We start from the raw sequence: 25453 nt of genomic DNA, 5'->3' as shown, positions 1-25453 counted from the left end.
TGCATAGTCTGCGTATAGGCTGGGCCGGCCCTGCCAGGATGTGCAGAGGTAGAAGGAAAATATTTCAGAAGAGCATCTACAAAGAGAAGAAAGTGGAATTCTTGAAGCACTGCAACTACACAGGACTATCCAATATTGATGAATTAAATAATATATGAAGGCAAAAAAAATCAAAAATTGAATATTTTTTTACACGAACGTGATCGCCATTTTAATTAATTAATGACACATTTAATAACAAATCTTTGCATTTAAATCCGTGGCACTTTTAGTCCCTCATACCACAGAACTTTGAAATTATTAATTGCATATTTAATGGTGTATTTATCTAATTAACCTTGGCACTTTTAGGCAAGGCAAATTTATTTGAAAAGCACAATTAACACAAGGTAAAAGTGGTTCACATCACATGAAAATAAGCAAGACAATTTTAGTCCCCATACACTTTATCCAAATTTCTCTAAAATGGTAAGGGGGAGTAAATTTAACTGAAACTAATCCACAGCTGGCTGAATACTGAAAATATTTCTAAAACAACAGCATGGCTAATGATACACAGTATAATTTTGCTTTAGCCGTAGGTCATATAAACTCTATAACCGCTAGCTTGCAGTTGTGCTAAGTATACGTGCTTATGCTGTGGAAAAATTCATCACAAACCTGTTTTTCTTCACGTTAATGCTCTCTTCTTTCTTTTTCTTCTGACCCGAAGGGCTTTTGTCTTTTCATGAAGTTGACTTGTCACTGTAACGTTGCTCAGTTGCGGAGGCTAAAAATAGCACCTTCAGGTAGTTCGCTGGTCTGCTGGGTGGTGAGACTAGGGTCTGTGGTGAAATTATCGCATCACAGGAAAAAGTGAAACTGGCAGAAGGCACACTAGAAAAATGATTTCATTATTATTTAAAGACTTACTACGAACGGTTTTGTTGTTCTTTCGTTTTATTGTTTTGTATAAAATTTTTGAATACTGCTATCATCAAATATTATTTGAATATTTTTCTTGGCACCCTTTAGGACGCTGCTGCGCCCTAAGGCATTTGCCTAGCTCGCCTTATGGGTGGTACAGGTCTGGCCTCAAAATACTTTTTGCATGTGTTTCCCTCTCATACTTTTAAGTGCTGTGTTTTCTTGTGGTAGCTTTAAAGCAGATTGTTTTCTGTTGACCACATTAGTCACGTAGCATATTTAAACCACCCTTATTTGATATTACTCTGTTAAGTATTTTCTTAAGGTATGTTCTGTCTGTATGCATCTAAACAAAACAAGCTGAAAGCACACGTTAATACCTTGGGTGTCAAATTCGCCTCTTGTAGCACGTTTCGCCGGTGTAGCACATTTTGTCAGAACAGTTTTTTCCCCCTACTCTCGTCTCGTCTAATCCCGGCTTTCATGTTCATTTTGCTTTTGCTGCTCGTTTTGTGAAATATCGACAGTGCTGTTATGCTCATTAATATAAGTGTGCGAAATTTCCGATTCTTAGATTATTCCTGATTTGGCCGTGGAAGATTCGAGAACGATTCACAATCATCCAAATTCCCATTATTGAAATATGCCAAGTAAAGCGGAACTATAGTCAGCGCAGTCTTCGGGTCGCAATGAGGAACGGACCGAGAGTAAACCACATGCTCAACTCATGCCGCTAGATAAAACAAACAAACAAAAAAACAATAATACCTGACTGCCGCCGACAGCCACTACAAACTACGTCCACATAATGCTACTGTAGATATGACATGTATATAGAACTAGATGCGAAATGACAGACTCAGCGGCGTGAGCACATGTATAGAAAACTAGATATGAAATGACAGACTCCAACAGACGCCATCTTAAAGCAGTAGACTTCTCTGGAAGGCTGTTTTAGCAAACCTTCCGAGCGAACCTAATGACCTTTTTTATCTAAAATACTCCTAAATTGGCAAAATCTTGACTTGAATCTATCTTCAAATCATGAAAGAGTTTTAAAACTGTTGATTCACAACATTCACAGCATAGAGCAGCTAGTACTTCTGCACATAACGAAGAGCGCATGTACACACGAAGAAGAGCGCGCACATATACGTGGAACAGCGCATTTGCTCCCACAGAGAAGACGCGTAGCCGAGTGAGAAAGAAAAGATTAAAGTTATAGGGAAAGATTACAGTTAAGTTTGCTGTCTAGCTTGACTTAGCTCCAACACATAGGCGGAGTTTGACTTTTGGAGCAGGGGGGCACAACATGTTGATGACCCTGAAACGCAGTCTCAGCAACAAAATTAACTTGCAACAATATTTATAATAATAAGTTGACAATGAGAGTTTTTTTGTTGCCCATTATTCTTGAGGGGAATTCTAAATCAGGCTGCTTAGGCAATACTTTTCACCAAGATCGTCATCCATTGAATATGGTACGCCCACCGGTGTCGTGCCAATGTAGTTACCCCAGTCAAAAATTGTATCGCCTGGGCGGAGCCGTATGGAGGTAGATTTGTGCCTTTATTGTTCCAATCAAAGAAAAAAAAAAAAAAAACGCCTCAATAAAAAAAAAAAAAAAAAAAGTTGCTTCATATAAAAATATATATTTCCATCAAAAAGTCTCTTTGATACAAAAAATGTGTTTGAATGCAAAAATAACTTTGAAACTCAAAAAATGCATGTGAAGCTTTTGTCCTTTGATTTTAAATTTTTTTTTTTTTTTTTATTGAAGTAATGTTGATTTGTGTTTGGGCCCCATTTTGGCTAGGACATTTTTGTCTTTATTATTCAATCAAAAAATAAGTTGCTTAAAAATAATATATATTTTCAAAAAGAAAAATCACTTCAATCCAAAAAAAGAAAAATTTCAATCATACAAAATGTTTTCGAATGCGAAAAAATATTTGAGTTTGAAAAATCTGCATTTTTACACTTAATTTTTCATTGAAAAAGTTTTCTTTGGTTGAAGCAATCCATTTTGTGTTTGGACCATATTATGGAAAGTTGCTTCAATCAAAAAAAAAAAAAAAAAAAGTTTTTAATCAAAGAAAAAAATCATTCGAAAAATAAAATTGCCCTCCCCTAATTTCTTGTTGTTGAAAAGTATATGCAAAGCAAATGACCGTCTAAAGTGCTAGTCACATGATCTGTTCGACCCATTATAAAAATATATTTTGTTGTTCATTTCATTCTTTCTGTTGCAGTTTTATTGCTTTAGAACTTTTATATATAGATAGGAAAGTCAATTTTATGCAATGACACTTTTCGGCCACCGGGGGGGCCTGGCTCCTCCTTAAAATCTGCTTATACTCAGTCTTTGCAATGACATGTATTACATGTTTTTGAATAGGTTTTCTGAGATTTCGGGGGTACTTAAAGGGTTGATTTCCACTTACACTGAAATTCGGGTTACGTCGCAAGTGTAGGAATGGAACTCTTCGTAACCAGGGACTACCTGTAACATGTTTTTTTTTCCTCTAAGAAAAAAGTGATGTAGACATCGCTTATCTCTCTAAAAGGGCAAACAGAAAATAATACATATACGTACCGTATATATATATATAAAACATACTCTGGTGTGTCTATTCTTTTTTAATGCTAAAATTTAAATGTTGAGTCCAAGTTGTGTGTGGTTTTCCTGTTTATTGTTGCACATTCCAGTTGTATAACCCACGTTTAACTTCAGAAAGGGTGCACATTATGTAAGCGCCGGCAATTAGCCACATGACCGCTGTAGCGCACGCAATGCTTCCGAGCCGACTGACCTATAGATCCATATTTTGACAATTTTTATATCTTTACCTTTCAGCGTAGCAGCGTTAAGGCCTTGCTGAGCTGCGAGGACAACGAAGGCTGCACACCTCTGCACTATGCGTGCCGGCTGGGCATCCACGACTCGGTGCGCAACATGCTGGGTCTCTCGGGCCAGCTGGGTCTAGCGTGCAAGTCCAAGGATAAGAAGTCTGCGCTGCATTTTGCTGCTCAGTGAGTTGTTTCGTACCCTTAAGGTTTAGGACAACAACTCCACAGTCTCTCCTTTGCTGCAGTACCCTGTTTTTATGCTGGCCTTAGCCAGAGCCAAAAAGACTGAGCCAACTGTTTCATCTTTCTAATTGAGCAACAGTAATATGAGGACAAAAGAACAATATAAGTTCGTTGAGGTGTTACATCAGTTGCCCATCGGCTTCGATCTACTTTTTTTTTTTTGTGCAAAAAGCTTTTTTGACGATTAATTGGCCGTGACATCTCCATTACGCGTTGACCCAAAGGCCAGGAATAGAATTCAATTAGTGAGGCATATGTGGAATGAGTGGACATGCACTCATTTCTGTAGCGCTAAGGGGCAAGTGAAGGGCTATGATGTCATGCATTAAGTCTAGATTTAAATTGGAATGTATTGCGGTCATTAAGGCAGAGTTCTCAGGTGATCCATAATCTGCATCAAAATAATTCACAAAAAATAAGCGTGTTGTATGTATTAACTTGTTAACTTATTTATGTTGCTTTACTGTTCATTTCAAGGAAATAATGGAAATAATTTTACTGACACACATCCATTAGTAGATGGCAGTGATTTATCACTTTCAATGAGAAAAACGATCAGATTTTGAGTATAAATAAAGTGTTCTGTGTTCAATCGTATTGCCAATTACTAAAAACACCGAAAGTGGAAGAATAAATATTTTTTCCTATTTAGTAAAAAGTGTATTTTTCTTGTATTTGGTAGCTTTTTTTTTGTCGATACTATAATCGGATATCACAATATTTTACAGGCCGTGAAGAATCAGTCAAAATAAAACCGCTTATATAACTTCCGCAACTATAGCACCTTTTATGTATTTTCCCCTTGTAGGTATGGTCGTATTAATACGTGTCATCGACTCCTGGAGACCATCACGGACTCCCGCTTGCTCAACGAAGGCGATGAGCGGGGCCTGACACCTCTTCACTTGGCATCCAGAGGGGGGCACACTCAGGTGGTGGGACTTCTGCTGCGGAAAGGCGCTCTTTTTCACAGGTAATTGTTAAAATCACTGATGTAGTATCTCACATAGCTGATTTCTGGTTAAATGTATTTTTAGTGATTACAAAGGTTGGACCTGTCTGCACCACGCGGCCTCTGAGGGATACACACAAACTATGGATATTATATTATCAGCCAATATGAAACTGCTGGATAAAACAGATGAAGATGGGGTATAGTAGAGCTTTCTTTTGTCTTATCACCTGAAAAATTAATCTCAAAAACACATGACTTGACAGAACACGGCCCTCCACATTGCGGCGAGGATGGGCCACGTGGCGGCTGCCATGCTTATGGTCAATCGGGGGGCAGAGTTTTTATTGAACAAGACCGACACGTCATTTCTTCATGAAGCCCTGCAGAATGGAAAGCAAGATGTCGTCAATGCCGTCATTGACAGTGAGCGGTACGTACACACTACATGCACATGTGCAGTATATATATCAGCATATACTGTAGATATTAGGAATGCAAAAGTGGATAGTAACGCGTTACATGGACTCCGTTACATTTACTTGAATAACTTTTTGAAAAAATTGTACTTCTAAGAGTAGTTTAACTTAGCCACTTTTTACTTTTGAGTAGGTTTGTGAAGAAAAAACGCTACTCTCACTCCACTACTTTGGGCTACACAAGACTTCCTTTTTATTCTACATATTAGATTTTTTTCCCCCTGCGATGCCAAGAGTGGCTCTACTTATTTCACCAATGAGACGTCGCAACTATGATCACATGACTCCATTAAACCAATCAGACGCAAACTTGCTGTTCTATGATCACGCCAGCCTGTTCAATAGCATGGCGTCTTCAAAAGATTTACTTCAAAAATTTACAGATTTAAACAACACTCCCAGTTTTTATTTGGCACCGAGTGACCACAGAAAACCGGAGATATGATTCTTTTAATTTCATAACTAACTAAGAAGGAACTATTCACTGCTGAAACTAGGAACTATTTTTTCCACTAGGAGGAACTCATGCCGTTTGGAAGAATAATGCTTCATTTCTGTCTTTTTTTCTCTCGGAATTCAATGATATGTATATATACATATACACATACATATATATTAGTGCTGTCAAATTTATCGTGTTAACGGGCGGTAATTAATCTGTTTTAAATTAATCACGTTAAAATATTTGACGCAATTAACTCATGCATGGAATGACCCGTTCATGCGTTTCCTCAAACAGTTAACAATGACGCCGTTTTAGCACATTGAGAGCGAAAAGGCAGAGAAATGCAAGTGGCCACACATACTTCATTGAACTCAACGCAGAACATACTGTATACCATTTGTGGCCACCACTGACAGTCATGGTTGCCTAACTTCCCATCATGCATTTGGGCGGAACAGTTAAGTCGCTACAGTATCATTTAGTGAAAGCACAACAAAAATAATATTCCTATCTCTCACAGGAGACGATCTTTTTCTTAACACACTTTATTGAACTCAACGCAGAACAAACTGTATACCATTTGCAGCCACCATTGACAGTTATGGTTGCCCAGCTTCCCATCATGCATTTAAGCGGAACAGTTAAGTCGCTACAGTATCATTTAGTGAAAGCACAACAAAAATAATATTCCTATCCCTCAAAAAAATTATGTTCACAAAAAGAAAAGCATTCAATGCAAAGAGAACTGGCATTCCCAATCAAAATAGCTATGCAAAATACACATAAACCTTACTCAGACTTTGCCTTGGCTAGATCTCTAATTTAAAACTCGCCATTGACACCTTGTGGTGTATTTCAATCATTACCTTACGTAGTTAAAGACACTGTGGAAGAATGGCAGGGAGCCCATGTGACGTCCCCCTCGGCGACGTCAACAATGGCGAGCTATTAGTTTATTTTTTGATTGAAAATTTTACAAATGTTATTAAAACGAAAACATTAAGCGGGGTTTTAATATAAAATTACTATAACTTGTACTCAAATTTATCTTTTAAGAATTACAAGTCTTTCTATCCGTGGATCCCTTTAACAGAAAGAATGTATGTTTGTTGAATGCTTATGTCCGTGTTGTGTCTTATCTTTCCAGTCCAACAATAATTTACAGAAAAATATGGCATATTTTAGAGATGGTTGGATTGCGATTAATTACAATTCATTCATTTTTAAGCACTGATTAACTCGATTAAAAATTTTAATCATTTGACAGTCGTAGTATATATATATTAGTGCTGCAACGATTAATCGATTAACTCGAGTATTCGATTAGAAAGAAAATATTCAAATTAAATTTTGTTGCTTCGAGAATTCGTTTAATGAAAATGGCGTTTTAATGGTTTATTTTGAAAGTGTTTGCATTTACTTTAATTGATTAGGGTGGATACACTGCCCTCTGGTCTGCCTCTTTTCACAAGGCTGAATCCAACTGCTCCCTGTTAAGACCAACGTAAGCTAAGTTTTTGTTTGAGCTAATGTTTTTAAATATATTCATAATTTAGTTTATTGGTATATTTAGCCGTTTTTTGTGGGATAATATGTCTGAACCATTTGTTAAGGGCATTGTAAAAAAAAACGTTCGTATTTTATAGCATTTAAGCTAGCGGACTTTTTCTATGCAAGTTAGCCAATTGTTCTTTTTTTATACATAGATCCTCATTTTTTAAAAACGTTTTTATACCGTTTGAGCCTCAGCTCAGGTATTTTAATTTTTATGTTCCTTATCCGATTACTCAATTATTCGAACTAACTAGTCCATCGATTAATCGACTACTAAAATTTTCGATAGCTGCAGCCCTAACATATATATATATATACATTTGTATTGCTTTGGCTTAGCGTGGTTATGTAGTGGGTTATTGTACCGTAACATGTTAACAACCATTCATATAGATAAGTTTGTGCTGAGAGCAAAAAAAAAATACCATTGTTTATTAAAAAATAAAAATTTAAACAAAAATAAGCAGTTACTCACAATTTTACTCATTACTTGAGTATTCTTTTCAGCGCTTACTTTTTTATTTGTACTTGAGTACATTGTTTCAGATGACTACTTTTACTGTTACTTGAGTAATACTATTTTGAAGTAACACTACTCTTACTTAAGTGCAATTTTTGGCTACTCTACTCACCTCTGCAGGTATGTAACAGTTCCATATTCTCAAGGAATCGACTCTTTCACCGAAATTGACACGTCTTTTGCAGTTACTTGCAGCAAATAAGTTACAACTCATGGTACAATAAGTACTGCAATATACTGTAGTTTTGAAAGCTCATTATCAATTAATGAGACTAGACCATCATAACATTAAAGCACTTAAAATATGCGCTAAGTGGGGAGACATTTTTTTGGAGCTCCCTTTGGTGTGACTGCATTATCTCATGGAGGCGAAACATGCACAGCAACAGAAGGGGAACCAAAAAGTTGTACGTTGTACTAGTTGTAAGTTAAGTCTTTTTTTTCTGGCAGGTGTGCAGAGGCATTGACTAGGTTTAAACCCGGAGGATCCCAACGATGCCCCATCATGGATATGATTGAATACGTTCCAGAGACCTACAAAGTTTGTTTCCTAATGATTACTAGATAAACACTACACATTTTAACATTCATTTCTACTGTGTAGCACCTGTTGGACTGCTGCGTGAAGGAGTCAGACGATGATCCCAATTGCCACAACTACCACGTAATTCAACCGCACTAATAATATTATCCTACCGTAGCTCCATACAGTATATGAGGAATTTTATGTTTTACAGATTGAGTATGACTTCAAGTGGCTGCAAGCTCCTTTAGAAATGCAAAAGAAAGGGGATAAGTTGCTCCGGGTTCAACCGCTAGCCGCTCTCAATGTTAGTACTAAAGATGGCTGCTTAAGCACCCAGGAGAAAAACTGAATAATCTCATTTCTCCCAGACGATGGTGAAGTACAACCGACTCGGGCTTCTAAACCACCCTGTGTGCAAAAAGTACCTTTCCATGAAGTGGTAAGTGTTTCGTAGTTAGTTACCGAGTCGAGCTAGCCACAAATATTTGTATCAATCCCGTAGGGTGGCGTACGGGAGCAAGGCGCATCTTCTCAACATGTTCATATACCTACTGGGTCTACTGCCGCTGACTCACCTCATTGTGACCATGAGGCCCACCATGAACATCACGGCAACAGGCATTCACAATATCACCATGGTGCCTGTGTCGTTTGCGGAGGTACATTTTGAATCAAGTGGCAGGCTGCTTTAAGGTGATCTCGTTTCCGGTATTTGACCTTATTCTTTGTGTTGAGCAGCAAAGTGTGTTCCTGTCCGTTTGTATGGTGATGGTCCTGGTCATGAACGTCTACGCCATAGTGAAGGAAGTGCTACAAATTATACAACAGGTAAAAATAAACTTGTGATTGTTTCACAGTAGGGACAGTTTACATTTCTACGACTAGAAACAATAGAGGGGTACACTTTTGAGCGCCTGCGTAATTGGTAAAAATACAAATTTTGTTTAAAATGTGCTGTTCAACATTCACCGCCAATCAAAGTGGCGCTTCTCCTTCCCTTTGAATGTGATATGTGCATAAGTGGAGTACTAAATACAGTGAAGAAAATAAGTATTTGAACACGCTGCTATTTTGCAATTTCTCCCATTTAGAAATTATGGAGGGGTCTGAAATTTTCATCGTAGGTGCATGTCCACTGTGAGAGAGATAATCTAAATAGAAAAATAAAGAAATTACTAGAGCTGGGAATCTTTGGGCACCTAACGATTCGATTACGATTACGATTCAGAGGCTCCGATTCGATTATAAAACGATTACTGATGCACACCCCTCCTTTTTATTTATTTTTTAAAAAATGTTTTGTAGATTAGTTCCAAAATTGTTCAAAAATCCTCTCAGGCTAAACCAAACTACTATTTTAGTATCAAGTTAACATATAACAGTAAACAAATATACAAAAATAACAGTAAATAAAAAACTCCAGTCCCCATTCTGTAACAGCAGCTTTAAACTACATTCAATTAATTCAATGTTGTGAATCAATGGTTACAGTTGTTAAAATTGCTCCCGTTATTCCATAATTTCCCTTCTGTTACTTTTGTCAAAGTTTTAAAACTATTTCATCATTTAAAGATAGATTCAAGACAAGATTCTGCCGATTTAGGAGTATTTTAGATAAAAAAGTTAATTAGGTTCGCTACAAGAGAGCCTTCTAGAGAGGTCTACTGCTTTAAGATGGCGGCTGTTTACTTACGCCGGAAAGTCTGTCATTTCGCATCTCTGTTCAATAATACAAGTTCTAACACCGACGTCGTCTGTCATTTTGCATCTAGTTCTACATATATATGATATCTACTGTAGCCGTAGGTTTGTAGCAACTAGCAACTGGGCGTTGTTTGTAGCGGCTGTCAGCCGCAGTCAGGTATGATTGTTTTTTTTTTTTTATCTAGCGGCATGAGTTGAAAACATGATATTTACTCTCGGTCCGTTCCTCATTGCGTCCCAAAGACCGCGCTGACTGTGTTTTACTTCTGCTTTACCGGGTATAATTCAATAATCGGAATTTGGATATTTGTGAATCGTTCTCGAATCTTCCATGGCCGAATCGCAAATAATCTAAGAATCGGAAATTTCGCACGCCTCTAGAAATTACAATGTATGATTTTTTTAACGATGTATTTGTGTGATTCAGCTACAAATAAGTATTTGAAAACCTGAAAAAAAAACCGAATGTTAAGATTTGGTATAGTAGCCTTTTTTTTTGCAATTACAGAAGTCAAACGTTTCCTGTAGATTTTCACTAGGTTTGCACACACTGCAGGAGGGGATCTTGGCCCACCCATCAGTCAGGTTTCTGGGCTGTCGCTGAGAAACACAGAGTTTGAGCTACCTCCAAAGGTTTTCTATTGGGCTTAGGTCTGGAGACCGGCTAAGCCATGCTAGAACCTTGTTATGCTTCTTACAGAGCCACTCCTTAGTTTTCCTGGCATGTGCTTCGGGTCATTGTCATTGCCTGGGCACGACTCATCTTCAATGCTCTGACTGAAGGAAGGAGGTTGTTCCCCAAAATCTCACAATACAGGGCCCCAGTCATCCTCTCTTTAACAAAGTGCACTCATCCTGTCCCATGCGCAGAAAAAGACCCCCGAAGCATGATGCTACCACTCCCATGCTTCACAGTAGGGATGGTGTTCTTGAGAGAGTACTCATCATTCTTCTTCCTCCAAAAAGTTAGTTGAATTATAACCAAAAAGTTGTATGTTACTCTCATCCGACTACAAAACTTGCTCCCATAACTCCTCTGCATCATCCAAATGGTCATAGCAAAACTTAAGACGGGCCTTGACATGTGCTGGTTTAAGAAGGGGAACCTTCCGTGCCATGCATGATTTCAAATCATGACGTCAGTTATTAATATTATCATGACGTTAGTGTATTACCAACAGTAACCTTGGAAACGGTGGTTCCACCTCTTTTCAGGTCATTGACCAACTCCTGTTGTGCAGTTCTGGGCTGATTCCTCACCTTTCTTAGAATCACTGAGACCCCACGAGGTGATATTTTAGATGGGGCTCCACTCTAATTAAGATTGACAGTCATGTTTAGCTTCTTCCATTTTCTAATGATTACTCCAACAGTGGACCTTTTTCACCCAGCTGCTTGGCAATTGCTCCGTAGCCCTCTCCAGCCTTCTGGAGGTGAACAATTTTGTCTCTGGTGTCTTTGGACAGCTCTTTGGTCTTGACAGTGTTACAAGTTTGGGTCTTACTGATTGTATGGGGTGGACAGGTGTCTTTATGCTGCTACTGACCACAAACAATTCCACAAACATCTGATTCAAGATAATACATGGAGTGGAGGTGGACTTTTAAATGGCAGACTAACAGGTCTTTCAGGATCAGAATTCTAGCAGATAGACAGGTGTTCAAATACTTATTTGCAGCTGTATCACAGAGATAAATTGTTAATAAATCATGAATCGTGATTGCTGTATTTTTCTTTAGATTGTCTCTCTCACAGTGGACATGCACCTACAATAAAAATTTCAGAGTCCTTCATGATTTCGAAGTGGGAGAACTTGCTAAATAGCAGGGAGTTCAAATACTTATTTTCTTCGCTGTATGTCTTTTGAGTTTTTCTTGACAAAAACTTTGGACATTGTAAAACAAAAATGGCTGCAAAAAATCAGGGGTTTAAACTATTATTTTCAGGGGGCACTGGACTTATAGACTGAGTGAGTGTGGGTCAGATCAAGTACTCCACAAAAAAGGTTTAAAAAGGCAGGGGCAATGACGTTTGTCAAGTAAGGGGCAGCAAAATACTGTCTCGTGTGCCGTAATTGGCATTTGGGCCTTAAGTTTGACACCACAACTATACAGTATGGTCACTTAATTGTTTTTCCTATTAGCGTTGGGACTACTTAAAGGACTACACAAATCAATCTGACTGGTCCACGGCTATAAGCTGTCTTCTCTTCGTCATCCCGCTCATGCTCAACGCGCCAGGCTCATGGTACTGGCAAGCAGGAGCCATAGCAATCTTTAACTCCTGGCTTGGATTCCTCCTGTACCTCCAGAGGTAAGTAGGTCGCTTCCTCTGAAGGTTTTGTCAAAATCGGATGAATTTGTTCATGTCATACTCCCGCAGGTTCGAGGGAATTGGCATCTACGTGGTGATGTTCGGCGAGATTTGCCGGACGCTCATTCGCATTGTGATGTTGTTTTTCTATCTCCTGCTGGCGTTCGCGTTAGCTTTCCACTCGCTACTTCTTGACCGGGTAAAACAAATTTGTGAAAACTCATCACACACATGGTTTTGATTTCCTCTTTCTATCTTTCAGAAAGAGTTTGAAAACGTGCCGCTGTCCATGATGCAAACGTTTGTCATGATGGTGGGCGAACTTAATTACCAGAACAACATCCTGGAACCATATCTAAACAGAGACCTTCCATTTAGCTGGTTGACGTACATGATTTTTTTCAGCTTCGTTCTCACCATGCCAATCGTGCTCATAAATCTGTTGGTAAGCATGTCCCCGGATGCTGTAATGCAATAAGGAAGCATGGGGATAATGTGTGGCTTTCCATCATTCCATTTTATGTAGATCGGTTTAGCGGTTGGAGACATCGCAGAAGTACAAAGAAATGCTGCCATGAAAAGAATAGCTATGCAGGTATGTTTTATGAGGAGGATTTTGCTTATTTTTCGGCCCGCGAAAGTCATGTGCATCGACTTCATGTTTTTCGCATTGAATTTAAATTTTAAATATAATTTATATATTCCTCAGTCAAGCTCGAAGACCTACATATTAATCGATTCTCATAAAAGTTGTCAATTCATTTGATTCAATTGATTAGCTGTCGATTTAATCATGGCAGCTCTTTTCCTTGCATTGTATGGTTGTAACTTGGACCTGGAGTCTGTTCATAAATCTATCTATAGTGCTGGACAAAAGTATTGGCACCCCTACAATTCTGTCAGATAATACTCAGTTTCTCTCAGGAAATGATTGCAATTACAAATGCTTTGGTAGTAATATCTTCATTTATATTGCTTGCAATAAAAAAACAAAAGAGAATGAAAAAAAATCATTATCATTTTACAAAAAACTCCATAAATAAGCCGGACAAAAGTATTGGCACCCTCAGCCCAATACTTGGTAGCACAACCTTTAGACAAAATAACTGCGAACAACCGCTTCCAGTATCCATCAATGAGATGCTTATAATGCTCTGCTGGAATTTTAGACTATTCTTCTTTCGCCAACTGCTCCAGGTCTCTGAGATTTGAAGGGTACCTTCTCCAAACTGCCATTTTCAGATTTCTCCACAGGTGTTCTATGGAATTCAGGTCTGGACTCATTGCTGGCCACTTTAGAAGTCTCCAGTATTTTCTCTCAAACCATTTTCTCGTGCTTTTTGAAATGTGTTTTGGGTCATTGTCCAGCTGGAAGACCCATGACCTCTGAGGGAGACCCAGCTTGCTCACACTGGACCCTACTTCATGCTGCAAAATTTGTTCAGAATTCATAATGCCATGCACGAGCAGTCCAGTGCCAGAGGCAGAAAAGCATCCCCAAAACACCAGGGAACCTCCGCCATGTTGGACTGTGGGGACCGTGTGCTTTTCTTTGAAGGCCTCATTTTTTCCCCTGTAAACTCTATTTTTATTCCTTTTCCCCAAAAGCTCTACTTTTGTCTCATCTGACCAGAGAACATTCTTCCAAAACGTTTTTGGCTTTCTAAAGTATGTTTTGGCAAACTCCAGCCTGGCTTTTTTATGTCTCTGGGTCAGAAGTGTGGTCTTCCTGGTCATCTTACCATAGAGTCCCTTTTCATTCAGATGCCAATGGATAGTACGGGTTGACACTGTTGTACCCTTGGACTGCAGGACAGCTTGAACCTGTTTGGATGTTAGTTGAGGTTCTTTATCCACCATCCACTCAATCTTTCATTGAAATCTCTCATCAATTTTTCTTTTCTGTCCACATCTAGGGAGGTTAGCCACAGTGCCGTGGGCTTTACACTTATTGATGACATTGCGCACGGTAGGCACAGAAACATTCAGGTCTTTGGAGATAGACTTTTAGCCTTGAGATTGCCCATGCTTTCTCACAATTTTGCTTCTCAAGTCCTCAGACAGCTCTTCAGTCTTCTTTTATCCATGCTCAATGTTGTACACACAAGGACACAGGACAACTTTAATCTATTTTAACTGGCTGCTAGTGTGATTTAGTTATTGCCACCACCTGTTGTGCCACAGGTAAGTAACAGGTGCTGTTAATTACACAAATTAGAGAAGCATCACATGATTTTTCAAAGGGTGCCAATACTTTTGTCCGGCCCATTTTTGGAGTTTTGTGTAAAATTATAATTATTTAATTTTGCGCCAATGAACAAGCTTTCCATCGGAATTTTTAAATTAATAACACATTGTTACCAAAGAACAAACACCTGTGAGCTACAACATAAGACTAAATAGAAGATTTGTCACATTTTCACCAACTCTAAAAATTACAATAAAGATGATCTTATTCTATACCAGATCGATCTCCACACCGCCCTGGAAGACAAGCTTCCCTACTGGTTCATCAAGCGAGCGGATAAATGCTCCGTCGTCATCTACCCAAACCGCAAGTGCTCCAAGGTAGACACACGTACCACGTACATCTGAATAGAATGCATTCAGTTGATTTATTACACTGATTTCCCTTTTTCTACCGCAGAAAGCTCTAATGTACCTCCTCGGAGGCAGCGGGCCGTCCAATGACGAGTGGAAGCGAACGAAAGTGGCGTCGCAAAGCTGCTCCTTGCTGGAGACTGAGCTCAAAAAGCAAAAGAGCAGGTCATAAAAAGATCAATTTCTTTACTACAATCACGTGAACATAATTCTACTGAATGCACGTAAAAGCCAAACTGCAGTTTTTGATGCATTAGTGGAAAGTGTGGTCATGACACCACTCCAGTCAGTCTCTATTACATTTTTCCTGACTGCATTACGAACAATCTAGTAGCATGATACCTGTATGAAATGGATTTTAAAATTTTGCTCTGCAGGCTGAAGGATATGTTCAGTATGATGGAGAAACAACACAACCTCCTCAAACTCATCATCCAGAAGATGGAAATCACCGCTGAAGCGGACGAGCACGATGGGCCAGTTACAGTTCAGGGTGCGAACTGGAAGCGGGCGACCAGGCGCACCACCAGCGTCGCTGGCGTGTCCCGCTGGGTGCCGCTCATGAAGGCAATCGAGTCCAAGCATAAATAAGACGTCCATATTTAGAGAGCTACACGTAGGAACCAAAAATCAATGTGCATTGCCTTTTAACGTTTAGCCAAAGTAGCTAACCAGGTTCACAATAGTATAAACTAATAGTAAGAACTTTAGCTACAGTTGGCAACCCCCGCACCCCCCGACCCACCCGCAACCTGAAATTTTACATCCAACAAATACACTGCTGGCCAAAAGTATTGTCACCCTTGCAATTCTGTCAGATAATGCTCACTTTCTCCCAGAAAATGATTGCAATTACAAATGCTTTGGTAGTAATATCTTCATTTATTTTGCTTGCAATGAAAAAAAACGCAAAAGAGAATGAAAAAAAAAAATTTAATCATTATAATTTTACACAGAACTCCAAAAAATGGGCCAGACAAAAGTATTGGCACCCTCAGCTTAATACTTGGTAGCACAACCTTCAGACAAAATAACTGCGAACAACCGCTTCCGGTATCAATCAATGAGTTCCTTACAATGCTCTGATGGAATTTTAGACCATTCTTGTTTGGCCAACTGCTCCAGGTCTCTGAGATTTGAAGGGTGCCTTCTCCAAACTACCATTTTCAGATCTCTCCTCAGGTGTTTTATGGGATTCAGGTCTGGACTCTTTGCTGGCCACTTTAGAAGTCTCCGGTGCTTTCTCTCAAACCTTTTTCTTGTGCTTTTTGAAGTGTGTTTTGGGTCATTGTCCTGCTGGAAGACCCGTGACCTCTGAGGGAGACCCAGCTTTCTCACACTGGGCCGTACATTATACTGCAAAATTTGTTGGTAGTCTTCAGACTTCATAATACCATGCACACGGTCAAGCAGTCCAGTGCCAGAGGTAGCAAAGCAACCCCAAAACATCAGGGAACCTCCGCCATGTGTGACTGTGGGGACCGTGTTCCTTTCTTTGAAGGCCTTGTTTTTTCCCCCCCAAAAACCTCTAACTTTTGTCTCATCTGACCAGAGAACATTGTTCCATAAAGTTTTTGGCTAAATTTTGGCAAACTCCAGCCTGGCTTTTTTATGTCTCAGGGTCAGAAGTGGGGTCTTCCTGGGTATCCTACCGTAGAGTCCCTTTTCATTAAGATGCCGACGGATAGTACGGGTTGACACTGTTGTAACCTCGGACTGCAGGACAGCTTGAACTTGTTTGGATGTTTGTCGAGGTTCTTTATCCACCATCCGCACAATATTTTGTTGAAATCTCTCGTCAATTTTTCTTTTTCGTCCACATCTAGGGAGGTTAACCTCAGTGCCATAGGCTTTACACTTATTGATGACACCGCGCAAGGTAGACACAGGAACATTCAGGTCTTAGCAGATGAACTAGCCTTGAGATTGCCCATGCTTCCTCACAATTTTGATTCTCAAGTCCTCAGACAGTTCTCTGGTCTTCTTTCTTTTCTCCATGCTCAATGTGATACACACAAGGACACGGGGCAGTGGTTGAGTCAACTTTAATCCGTTTTAACTGGCTGCAAGAGTGATTTAGTTATTGCCACAACCTGTTATGTACCACAGGTAAATAACAGGTGCTGTTAATTACACAAATTAGAGAAGCATCACACGATTTTTCAAAGAGTGCCAATACTTTTGTCAGGTCCATTTTTGGAGTTTGATGTAAAATGATAATGATTTAACATTTTTTTCCCATTCTCTTTGGTGTTTTTTCATTGCAAGCAAAATAAATGAAGATATTACTACCAAAGCATTTGTAATTGCAATCATTTTCTGGGAGAAATTAAGCATTATCTTTTGGCCAGCAGAGTAAATGTTTCATTAGTCATAGCCTGTAAACCTTTAAGTTTCAATGAATCATCCCAAAGAGTGGGTAAAATTGATACCTCTGCTGTTCTAACATACAGTGGTGCCTTGATATACAAGTTTAATCCATTCTCTGACCACACTCATACAGAAAATCTCGTCTCAGTGACATTAACGGAAATGCTCCCGTGCAATAAGTTTTCTTCATAAAGTAAAACAACACTCCCTATATTACACCTTATAAAGTATCATTACATAGAATGCAAACAATTAAAAAGTTTGTGCTTCTTCTGCTGTTCCAACCTTGGCCACCAGAAGGCAGTATAACGTCATGTTTTTAGAAATAAACAAAGAAGACCAGTACTTGTTTGACGCAGTTGCTCAGAAAGATTCCGTACTATTATATTCAATTTTGTAAGTAGATAGCTGTGAGTACTGTTTGCTTACTTGTGTTTATGTGTTGTTCAACTGTTTGTATTTAAATATCCATTTCTTCTAAATCCATGACTAACAGTAGCATTAGCGTTAGCATTTCAACGGCGCTTTGCAGTTTGCGATGGCATTAAAGCGGAAATGTGAACTAAGGTTGGCCAACCATGTTTTTGAATAATATCAATGGCTAAACAATTATAAGCATATTTTCTTTTTTTTTTTAACGCAACCCTTCCAGATTCTTTGTTTAACCCATAGCAACGCCCTTGACAATGAAAATGCTTTTCTTCGGCAATCTTCGGAAATCTTCAGAAATTACGTCACACCGGGAAGTGCGAGGGAAGTCCGCCATAGAACAGTATTGTTTGTTGCATTGCTTCTCGGTAAAATGCCACGGCGGTGTGTGGCGATGTTTTGTTCTCACTCAAACGAAAAGTTGTATGAGTGGTCAAAGGATAGCAGGGCATATAAATGGACATCTTTCGTTCGCACGAAGTGAATGAATTTCACGCCATCATCGAGTAGTGTTCTCTGCTGCAAACACTTCGAAGATGCCTGTTTCATTAACCGGTCTGCTTATGATCAAGGATTTGCCAAAAAGTAAGAGTGATTTTTGGATAGATGACTGATGATTTTGTCAAAGCAGAGCTGCCTACTGTTGTGGAATGAACAGTATAAGCTAGCGACGTTAGCCGAGGCGATCCCCGATCATAGTTGTTGTTGCGTTTGCTAGGTTAAGCGTGTTTAAATTGTGCGTCATCTACGATCTTGTCCGAAAGGGTTAATCCACTGTCAATCGGGAAAGGGTTATGTGTGTGGATGTGCATTAGGAGTGGGAACCTCAGGGGACCTCACGATACGATACGATTCGCGATACAAGGTCACGATAACGATTATATCACGATACAGCGATTATCGATATATTGGTCAGAAATTGGATACATGACATTCTACGATACAACTGTTGAAACGATTAAAAAAAAAATTTTTTTGAAAAAATACTGTTTAAGTCATTTATTAAACAGTGACACCTTTTCTGTGCAACATTGCTGTAAAATATAAATCTACTGCAAATTGTGCCCCTGCTTATATAGAGGAAACAAACCACGACCACTGATATCACTTTGAGAGATCATGATGACGGGCACCCTTAATTTCTTGAAAGTTTTAAATCTTTAAAAAAAATAAAATAAAATAAAAAGTGCCGTAGGTGTCAGCAGTTGAGCTTGGAGTGGGGCAATGATAAAACTGGTGGGTCTTTTCTTTGTATATGACCTTTGTTGCTTGGTTTGAGCACTTCCGCCATCTGCTTCAGCATTTAAGATGTCAGACTTGCTCAGTCACAGTCTTCCTCACCTTAAAAACAACAAAATAAAACAAAAAATATTAGCTACTTCATAGTGCTTGAGTTGAAATCCAGATTTTTTTTGTGTTGGAAGTATTGAATTAAAAAAATATATGAATTGAATGTATAGAAATTAAAAATTCAATAAATACCTATTTTTAATATGTAGGCTACATTAATTATCATGCACATCACTTTATATATCTTGGAACCTATTCAAACCATTTTTATAGCTTATTGTATCAAAATGACAGTAATAACAGTTTGTGTAGTAAACTAGATGGAAAGTGGTTCTGAAATAATATCAAATAAATCGGTAAATTCATGTGGGCTTGTTCGATATTCATTTTCATCCAGTTTAGGGTCCTGGTTTATTTTATATCATTCAACATCAAATGTCATCAAAATAATACATGTAAATTAAAAAGTCAATTACATTGCAAAACTTTCTTACCTCAAGTGATGAAAGCGAAGCTCACAAACTCCGGTGTCCACTACGTCACCAGCTCCCAGTGAAACTTATTTTTCTTAGACAATTCTTGCATACAGCAAAGTCCTTGTTCACCTTACTTCCTTTCTTGTTGGTGTAAAATCTAAAATGTGTCCCCATGTGTGATTTGTAGCAATATTTTTCTCATTTTTTCCTCCACCGTTCTCACGGAGCTTTTTTATTTTTTCAACCCACTTGGAGCTACCTCTCCTTCTCTAGACAACTTGTGCGCACTTTACCCTCACCGCCACTTCTGAGCGCCCCTAGTGGACCGCCAAGGAATTGCTCAGCAAACATTGAGCAGTTTACAGCATCCATACTCCATTGTATGGCCAATATGTTAAATAAAAGTATCGATACTTGGCGGGAGCATATCGATAACCCATCGGGTTGCAAAATATCGCGATATATCGCTGTATCGAGATATTGTCACACTCTTAATGTGCATATAAGCGGGTCAGCGTCGCGGTAATTCACGGTCACGTTGCCGTAAGAGACACACACCGCCGGTGGGTTTGTGCACATTTATTTGTATTTGTATTATGTATTTCCACCTTCATGCTTCAAGCATTGCATTGCATTTGTACGGTTTGGCGTTTCTTTCACGGTGATCGCTTGATAGCCTTCTAGTTTGTGTTTTACGTACAAGAGCCGCTGACAGGTGACAACAACAAGCGTGTTGGTTTTAATGTCTGGCAGCGAATCAGCAACCACGCAAGTGGCTCATGGGAAATGTAGTCTCGGGACAACACTCAAGTGGTGCTTTGTAATCTATTCGCTTGTGTGAAAAAACTACATTTCCTCACGCCATTAGACGCCACTTCCTGCCGAGAGCCCCAAGCTGTGTTCGTACTGTTAGCTCCTTGTTTTAATAAAGAAACAAAGTTGTCAGCACGTCGTGTGTTCGATACATTTGTAAACAAAAAGCTCATAACAAGACACTATGCACGATCCGTTTAAGAGACGCTGGAGTAGTAGGAAGCGAGGAGGAGATCAGCGAGAAGCAAAACTTCGCGGTCGAATGTGGCGGCAGTCCGCTATTATTTTTTCTTCTTGTTGCCACAATAAAGTGGAGAAAGCCATCAACAACTCATCTCCTTCTATCCCCCCAACGTTTTTATATTATTATTTTATATGCATGAGAGCTGCCGGATCTGCCAAAATGAACATGAAGTCTGATTAATATTTTTTTTAACAATGTCATCAGATAGACAAAACCATAAAATTATGTGCAAATGCCTGCATCTTCAAATCATAAAAATAATAACAGCCTATATCTTACCAATCTTGTAATCTTGATGGGTCTTGTCTCCATTCCATGTCAGGTAGTCTAGGCACATTGTTTGCATCCTGATTAGCGTCTGGCTAATACATGTTAGGTCCAACATAAAATTCCAACCTCCTCTTCTTCCTCCAACTCTTCAAAAACTTGGATCTCCTCCCTTGCGCTCGATCTATCGCTTATATCGTTGTTTGAATCATTGTTTGAAGGGCTTTGTATGGCGGCCGTATGTATGGAGCTGCCATCGCTGTTCCCAGTGTGACGTATCACTTCCGGGTTCATCCCCTTTCAGGCTCCAACTTTGGAAACGCGATTATTTTGTTAAATATACAACATATAAATTATTTTTTAATGCTTTATTTGTTGGACAATGTTTAATTACTTTAATTGTGACCCTATTTGGCATGTTATGAAATTACTTCACATTTCTGCTTTAAGTTAAGCAGACATCACAAACATATAATTCTGTTTCATTTGACATTAAACTTCAACTTGGAGTGACATTAAACACCTACAAGCCTCTGTTTTGATGATCGTTCATTATTAGTTCACTGTCAACAATGTGAGCTACAGCTTGTAGTGATGAGAACTGGATGAAAATAGCATTACATCATAAGCTTAATTGCACTTGTGTCCCTCCTGAAAGTCTTTGCTGATGGACAAATGGTCATGCAGCCTTTGAGTCAGGGTGTCAAGTGTTATTAAACGTTAAATCGCCGCTTTATTTCATCAATCTTGCCAAAAACATTTCTTTATCTCATACTCCAGTTGCAAGTCGTGTGCCACTACAAATATGACTATGTCCACTCTTCCACAATAATTCTTGTTGTGCTTTATGGGGCGTTAAAAAGAATCCAGAAGTACAGTAAAGAAGGCAACAACACACAAAAAAAAGATGTTATGCCGGTCATGCCAATGCGCCAGATGTCATGGGAACAGCAAACAGCTGCTCTGGTGTGTGGAAACACGATCCCTCTGTGAAAGCTCCCTCAGGATTAGACGCTTTTGATAAGCTTTTCAATACATTTCTATCACCGACTCAAAAACATAATAATAAAAAAAAAAACATTACATCAAATTTAAGGTATTGAAACTTTAGTATATCACGGTCTACTGCTACAATTCATTGCGTTGATTCTTCTGGTGAATGTGCCTTATCCACAAGGGGGCGGTGTAAAACGGTAACAGTGATGAAGCTGAGATTTCAAAACTTTTACCGACTTAAGACAATATATAATTTAAAAGTCTTACATTTAAAGTGGATGAGAGGAGCCAGTTTGGTTGGCTGTGAATGGCTATATCGGTTTAGCTTCACATGAAAAGTTTGCCTTTGACTTTCTTGGTCAGGAAAATGAACCCGCAATGTAACCCTTGCACCCCATCTAGTTGTTTAACTTTGGAGAAAGTGGCCAAGTCTCCTCAAGAAGTGGGAGGGGAAAGTGTTGCACAGATGTCAGCTTTCTTAAATGACAGCCGTAGCCTGGTCGGAGGATTGTTTTAGCGTTGCGGGTTCGCCCTGTTAACGTCTAATCGTTGTGAGCATGGAACCTGACGAGCAGGTGGCCATGTCCACCGGCTGGGACGAGGAGGAAGGAGAACGCGGATTAAAAGAGACGCAGAGGGACGCAGCCAATGCTCGTGAGAGGGCCAGGATGAGAGTCTTGAGCAAAGCCTTCTCTAGGCTGAAGACCACCCTGCCTTGGGTGCCTCCAGATACAAAGCTGTCCAAGCTGGACACACTACGGCTGGCTTCAAGCTACATCTCGCACCTTAGGCGACTGCTACAGGACCAACCGCTGGATGACACCTTTGTGACGAGCACAAGTCTGGTACGCCGCCAAACTTCAAAATCAATTTCATTTGCTCAAATCTTAGTGCCTTCATGCATTTGTGCTTGGCAAACCTTTAACACCAAAGACCACCTACCTTAAATATACACTTTAACACTCTATTTTTTTTTAATAAGAAAGAAGGTTGTATTACCCTCCCCAAAAAATAATTTTCCAAAAATTAAATTCTAAATTTAGTCCTAATATTACCAGATAATGTTCAAATTTCATATAAAGCTCTTATTCTACAAGGAGGAAAATAAATACATTTTAAATAATAATGGTATGACTGGTAGAACAGTATCCCAAGGTAAACTCAAAATGTCTCAAGATAAAAATGAGAAACTTGAAAAATACTCCCAAATTTGGATAACAAAAAACATCAGAGTTCACAAAAATGTGCCAATTTGACAAATTCAAATAGTTTGCACAGAAAAGAAAGAATACCACATTTTGAGTATCACTCTTTCACCTCAGATCTTACCTTCATTCAATGCCAATCCTAGTACATGTACTGTATATTAGAGCTGAAACGAATACTCGAGCAACTCGAGTTTAAAAACTGATCAGAGTAATTTTATTCACCTCGAGGAATCGTTTAATTTTGCCAGCTCTAAGCATCATGTTTTGCCCGGACTACTTTTAATGCGGGACAACGCGCGGACATCACGTGCATAGAGGAAGAAGCAATTAAAAAAAAAAAAAAAAACTTACTGCGCCGACGTTGCTAAAAACTACGCCCGCATGTTGCTACGGTGGTAGCAAGTAGCGTCTGATGCGTATCATAGATATCACATGTACGTAGAACTAGATGTGAAATGACCGACTTGGCAGCATTAATAAAACATCTTAAAGCAGTACACTTCACAGCGCTCATAAATAAGATTAACGTTACTGTGACTCGCTCAAGTAACGTTATCCCTGCGGAGGGCTAGGTTTCTATTCATTATGACCACTGTCGATACGTGGCTAACTCTTACATACAGGCTTTATTTAATCTGTGAAAACAGCGCTGTAGAGTGATTGAAATAAAAACGATGTAAAATAAAACTTAATAATGCTAACTGTCAATTTTAGCTCAGTAGTCATTGCTGGATAAAACACCAAGTAGCACTGGTACCTAATGTACTCCAATACAGCACAGCATTTATTTTGAACACTGCAAAAACTCAAAATCCTATCAGGACTTAAAGTTCAGACAAACTTAAAACTTAACTAGAACTTATAGCTTGACACAAGTGGAAATTCAATTGAAACATGTGGGAAAAACACCTAACTTTTAAGTGATGTGTGTTATCAAGCGTAATGACATTTTTAGGTAAGAAATATATATATTTTTTATAAGATCTAAAAAGTTTTTTTTAAGTGAATTAGTCCTTTTTTTTAGTCACATTCGAGATGCAATTAGGCTGTTGGCTGTTTTCAACAATGTACATCGAAAATAAAGACATTGATTGACTGAAAATGGTTCAATATTAGATGAAATGTCTTGTTTTCTCATCTGTATTTATAATTGCTCTTTACCTAAAAAAAAAATTTGTTTTATCCGATTACTTGATTAATCGGATTACTAAAATATTCGATAGCTGCAGCCCTACTGTATATTATTTGAAGTATTGTGGTAGATAGTAAAAGAATAAATGTTAAAAACACTCGCTGCCATGCCATGTCAAAATGGATTGGATCTCTATTGCCGTCAATGGTAGCTAAAGAGTTACCGACACCCACTTGTAACATTTTCCCCTGCAGACGTGGCCATTTGAGACATCAGGACACTCGGAAGACAGAGGAGACTCTTGTTCCAAGACCAGGACGAGACTTTGTGGCGCAACGGCCTGAAATTGGAAGTAGACCTGCTCACAGTTGATATTCGTCACAGACAATTGCCATCGAATGACCTATTGCTGGACTTGTTGAGATTTCACGTGCATTTTTACCAAAAATAAAACAAAATTTGCTCCTTTAGGTTGGCTCTGGTTCTACGGTTATCAAAGGTTTTTCATCGAGCGGGTGTTCAACTCGCAGCTGTTGGTGAGATTCCCACAATTGGGAGCAAGGCGAGGTGACCCTCGAGAGACTTTTAATGAGCTTCCTTCTCACACTGGCACAAACAGAAAAAGGCTCCAATGTACTTTTAAGTGGTGCCATCCATCAGCTTAACAAGGTGACGATAGGGATGGATAGAGTGCACTCATTCTCATGCTTTTCTATGCAACGAGGACTTTGAAATATGGTGTTACGTCACTGACACCTTGTGGGGAAATAAGTAAGTGCAAGATCGGAAAACCATAATTGAAGCATGGACTAATTGCAGTCGTGCAATACTAGAGGCTGTATTTTAAACTACTCGATGAAAATATATATTTTTTTAAAAATCGAATGCCAAAGAAAATACAAAAAATAAAAATGCAAATGTAAACAAATTTACATTAAATTTTGAGGCAAGTGACTATTTTAGTCATTTAAAAAGTAAATGTAATGGCAATTTTGCTATTTTATAATTTATAATAAAAATTAGAAAATGTATTTTTATTGTAATATATATATGTATTATATATATTAGATATTTTCTACTTTCAATAATTCTTCTCTAAAAACTTAGGGGGGAAAAAAATCTTAGAGGTTTAATT

The 25453-nt window shown here is 38.8% G+C and overlaps 2 protein-coding genes across 2 annotated transcripts in view; both read left to right on the top strand.

Moving 5' to 3' along the window:
* The window catches only part of trpa1b (transient receptor potential cation channel, subfamily A, member 1b), a 33276-nt gene extending 17474 nt beyond the window's left edge, over positions 1–15802 (top strand). Inside the window, exons 11-27 of the mRNA XM_057825159.1 lie at positions 3764–3939; positions 4808–4972; positions 5037–5151; positions 5218–5384; positions 8400–8490; positions 8554–8613; positions 8687–8779; positions 8844–8914; positions 8978–9134; positions 9214–9303; positions 12323–12492; positions 12562–12691; positions 12755–12937; positions 13019–13087; positions 14959–15060; positions 15140–15258; positions 15471–15802. Of these exons, the coding sequence (XP_057681142.1) occupies positions 3764–3939; positions 4808–4972; positions 5037–5151; positions 5218–5384; positions 8400–8490; positions 8554–8613; positions 8687–8779; positions 8844–8914; positions 8978–9134; positions 9214–9303; positions 12323–12492; positions 12562–12691; positions 12755–12937; positions 13019–13087; positions 14959–15060; positions 15140–15258; positions 15471–15684 (2172 nt within the window). The 3' untranslated portion in view covers positions 15685–15802. The remainder of the gene's footprint in view (positions 1–3763; positions 3940–4807; positions 4973–5036; positions 5152–5217; positions 5385–8399; positions 8491–8553; positions 8614–8686; positions 8780–8843; positions 8915–8977; positions 9135–9213; positions 9304–12322; positions 12493–12561; positions 12692–12754; positions 12938–13018; positions 13088–14958; positions 15061–15139; positions 15259–15470) is intronic.
* Positions 15803–22535: 6733 nt separating this feature from the next.
* LOC130909034 (musculin) lies at positions 22536–24717 on the top strand. The gene is made up of 2 exons (XM_057825082.1): positions 22536–22823; positions 24573–24717. The coding sequence occupies exons 1-2, from the start codon at positions 22536–22538 to the stop codon at positions 24660–24662; spliced, it is 378 nt and encodes a 125-aa protein (XP_057681065.1). The 3' UTR covers positions 24663–24717.
* The last annotated feature ends 736 nt before the right edge of the window (positions 24718–25453 follow it).

This window comes from Corythoichthys intestinalis, chromosome 20 (genome assembly GCF_030265065.1).
Source record: "Corythoichthys intestinalis isolate RoL2023-P3 chromosome 20, ASM3026506v1, whole genome shotgun sequence".
Lineage (NCBI taxonomy): Eukaryota > Metazoa > Chordata > Actinopteri > Syngnathiformes > Syngnathidae > Corythoichthys > Corythoichthys intestinalis.
This window is presented reverse-complemented; position numbering and strand designations above follow the sequence as displayed.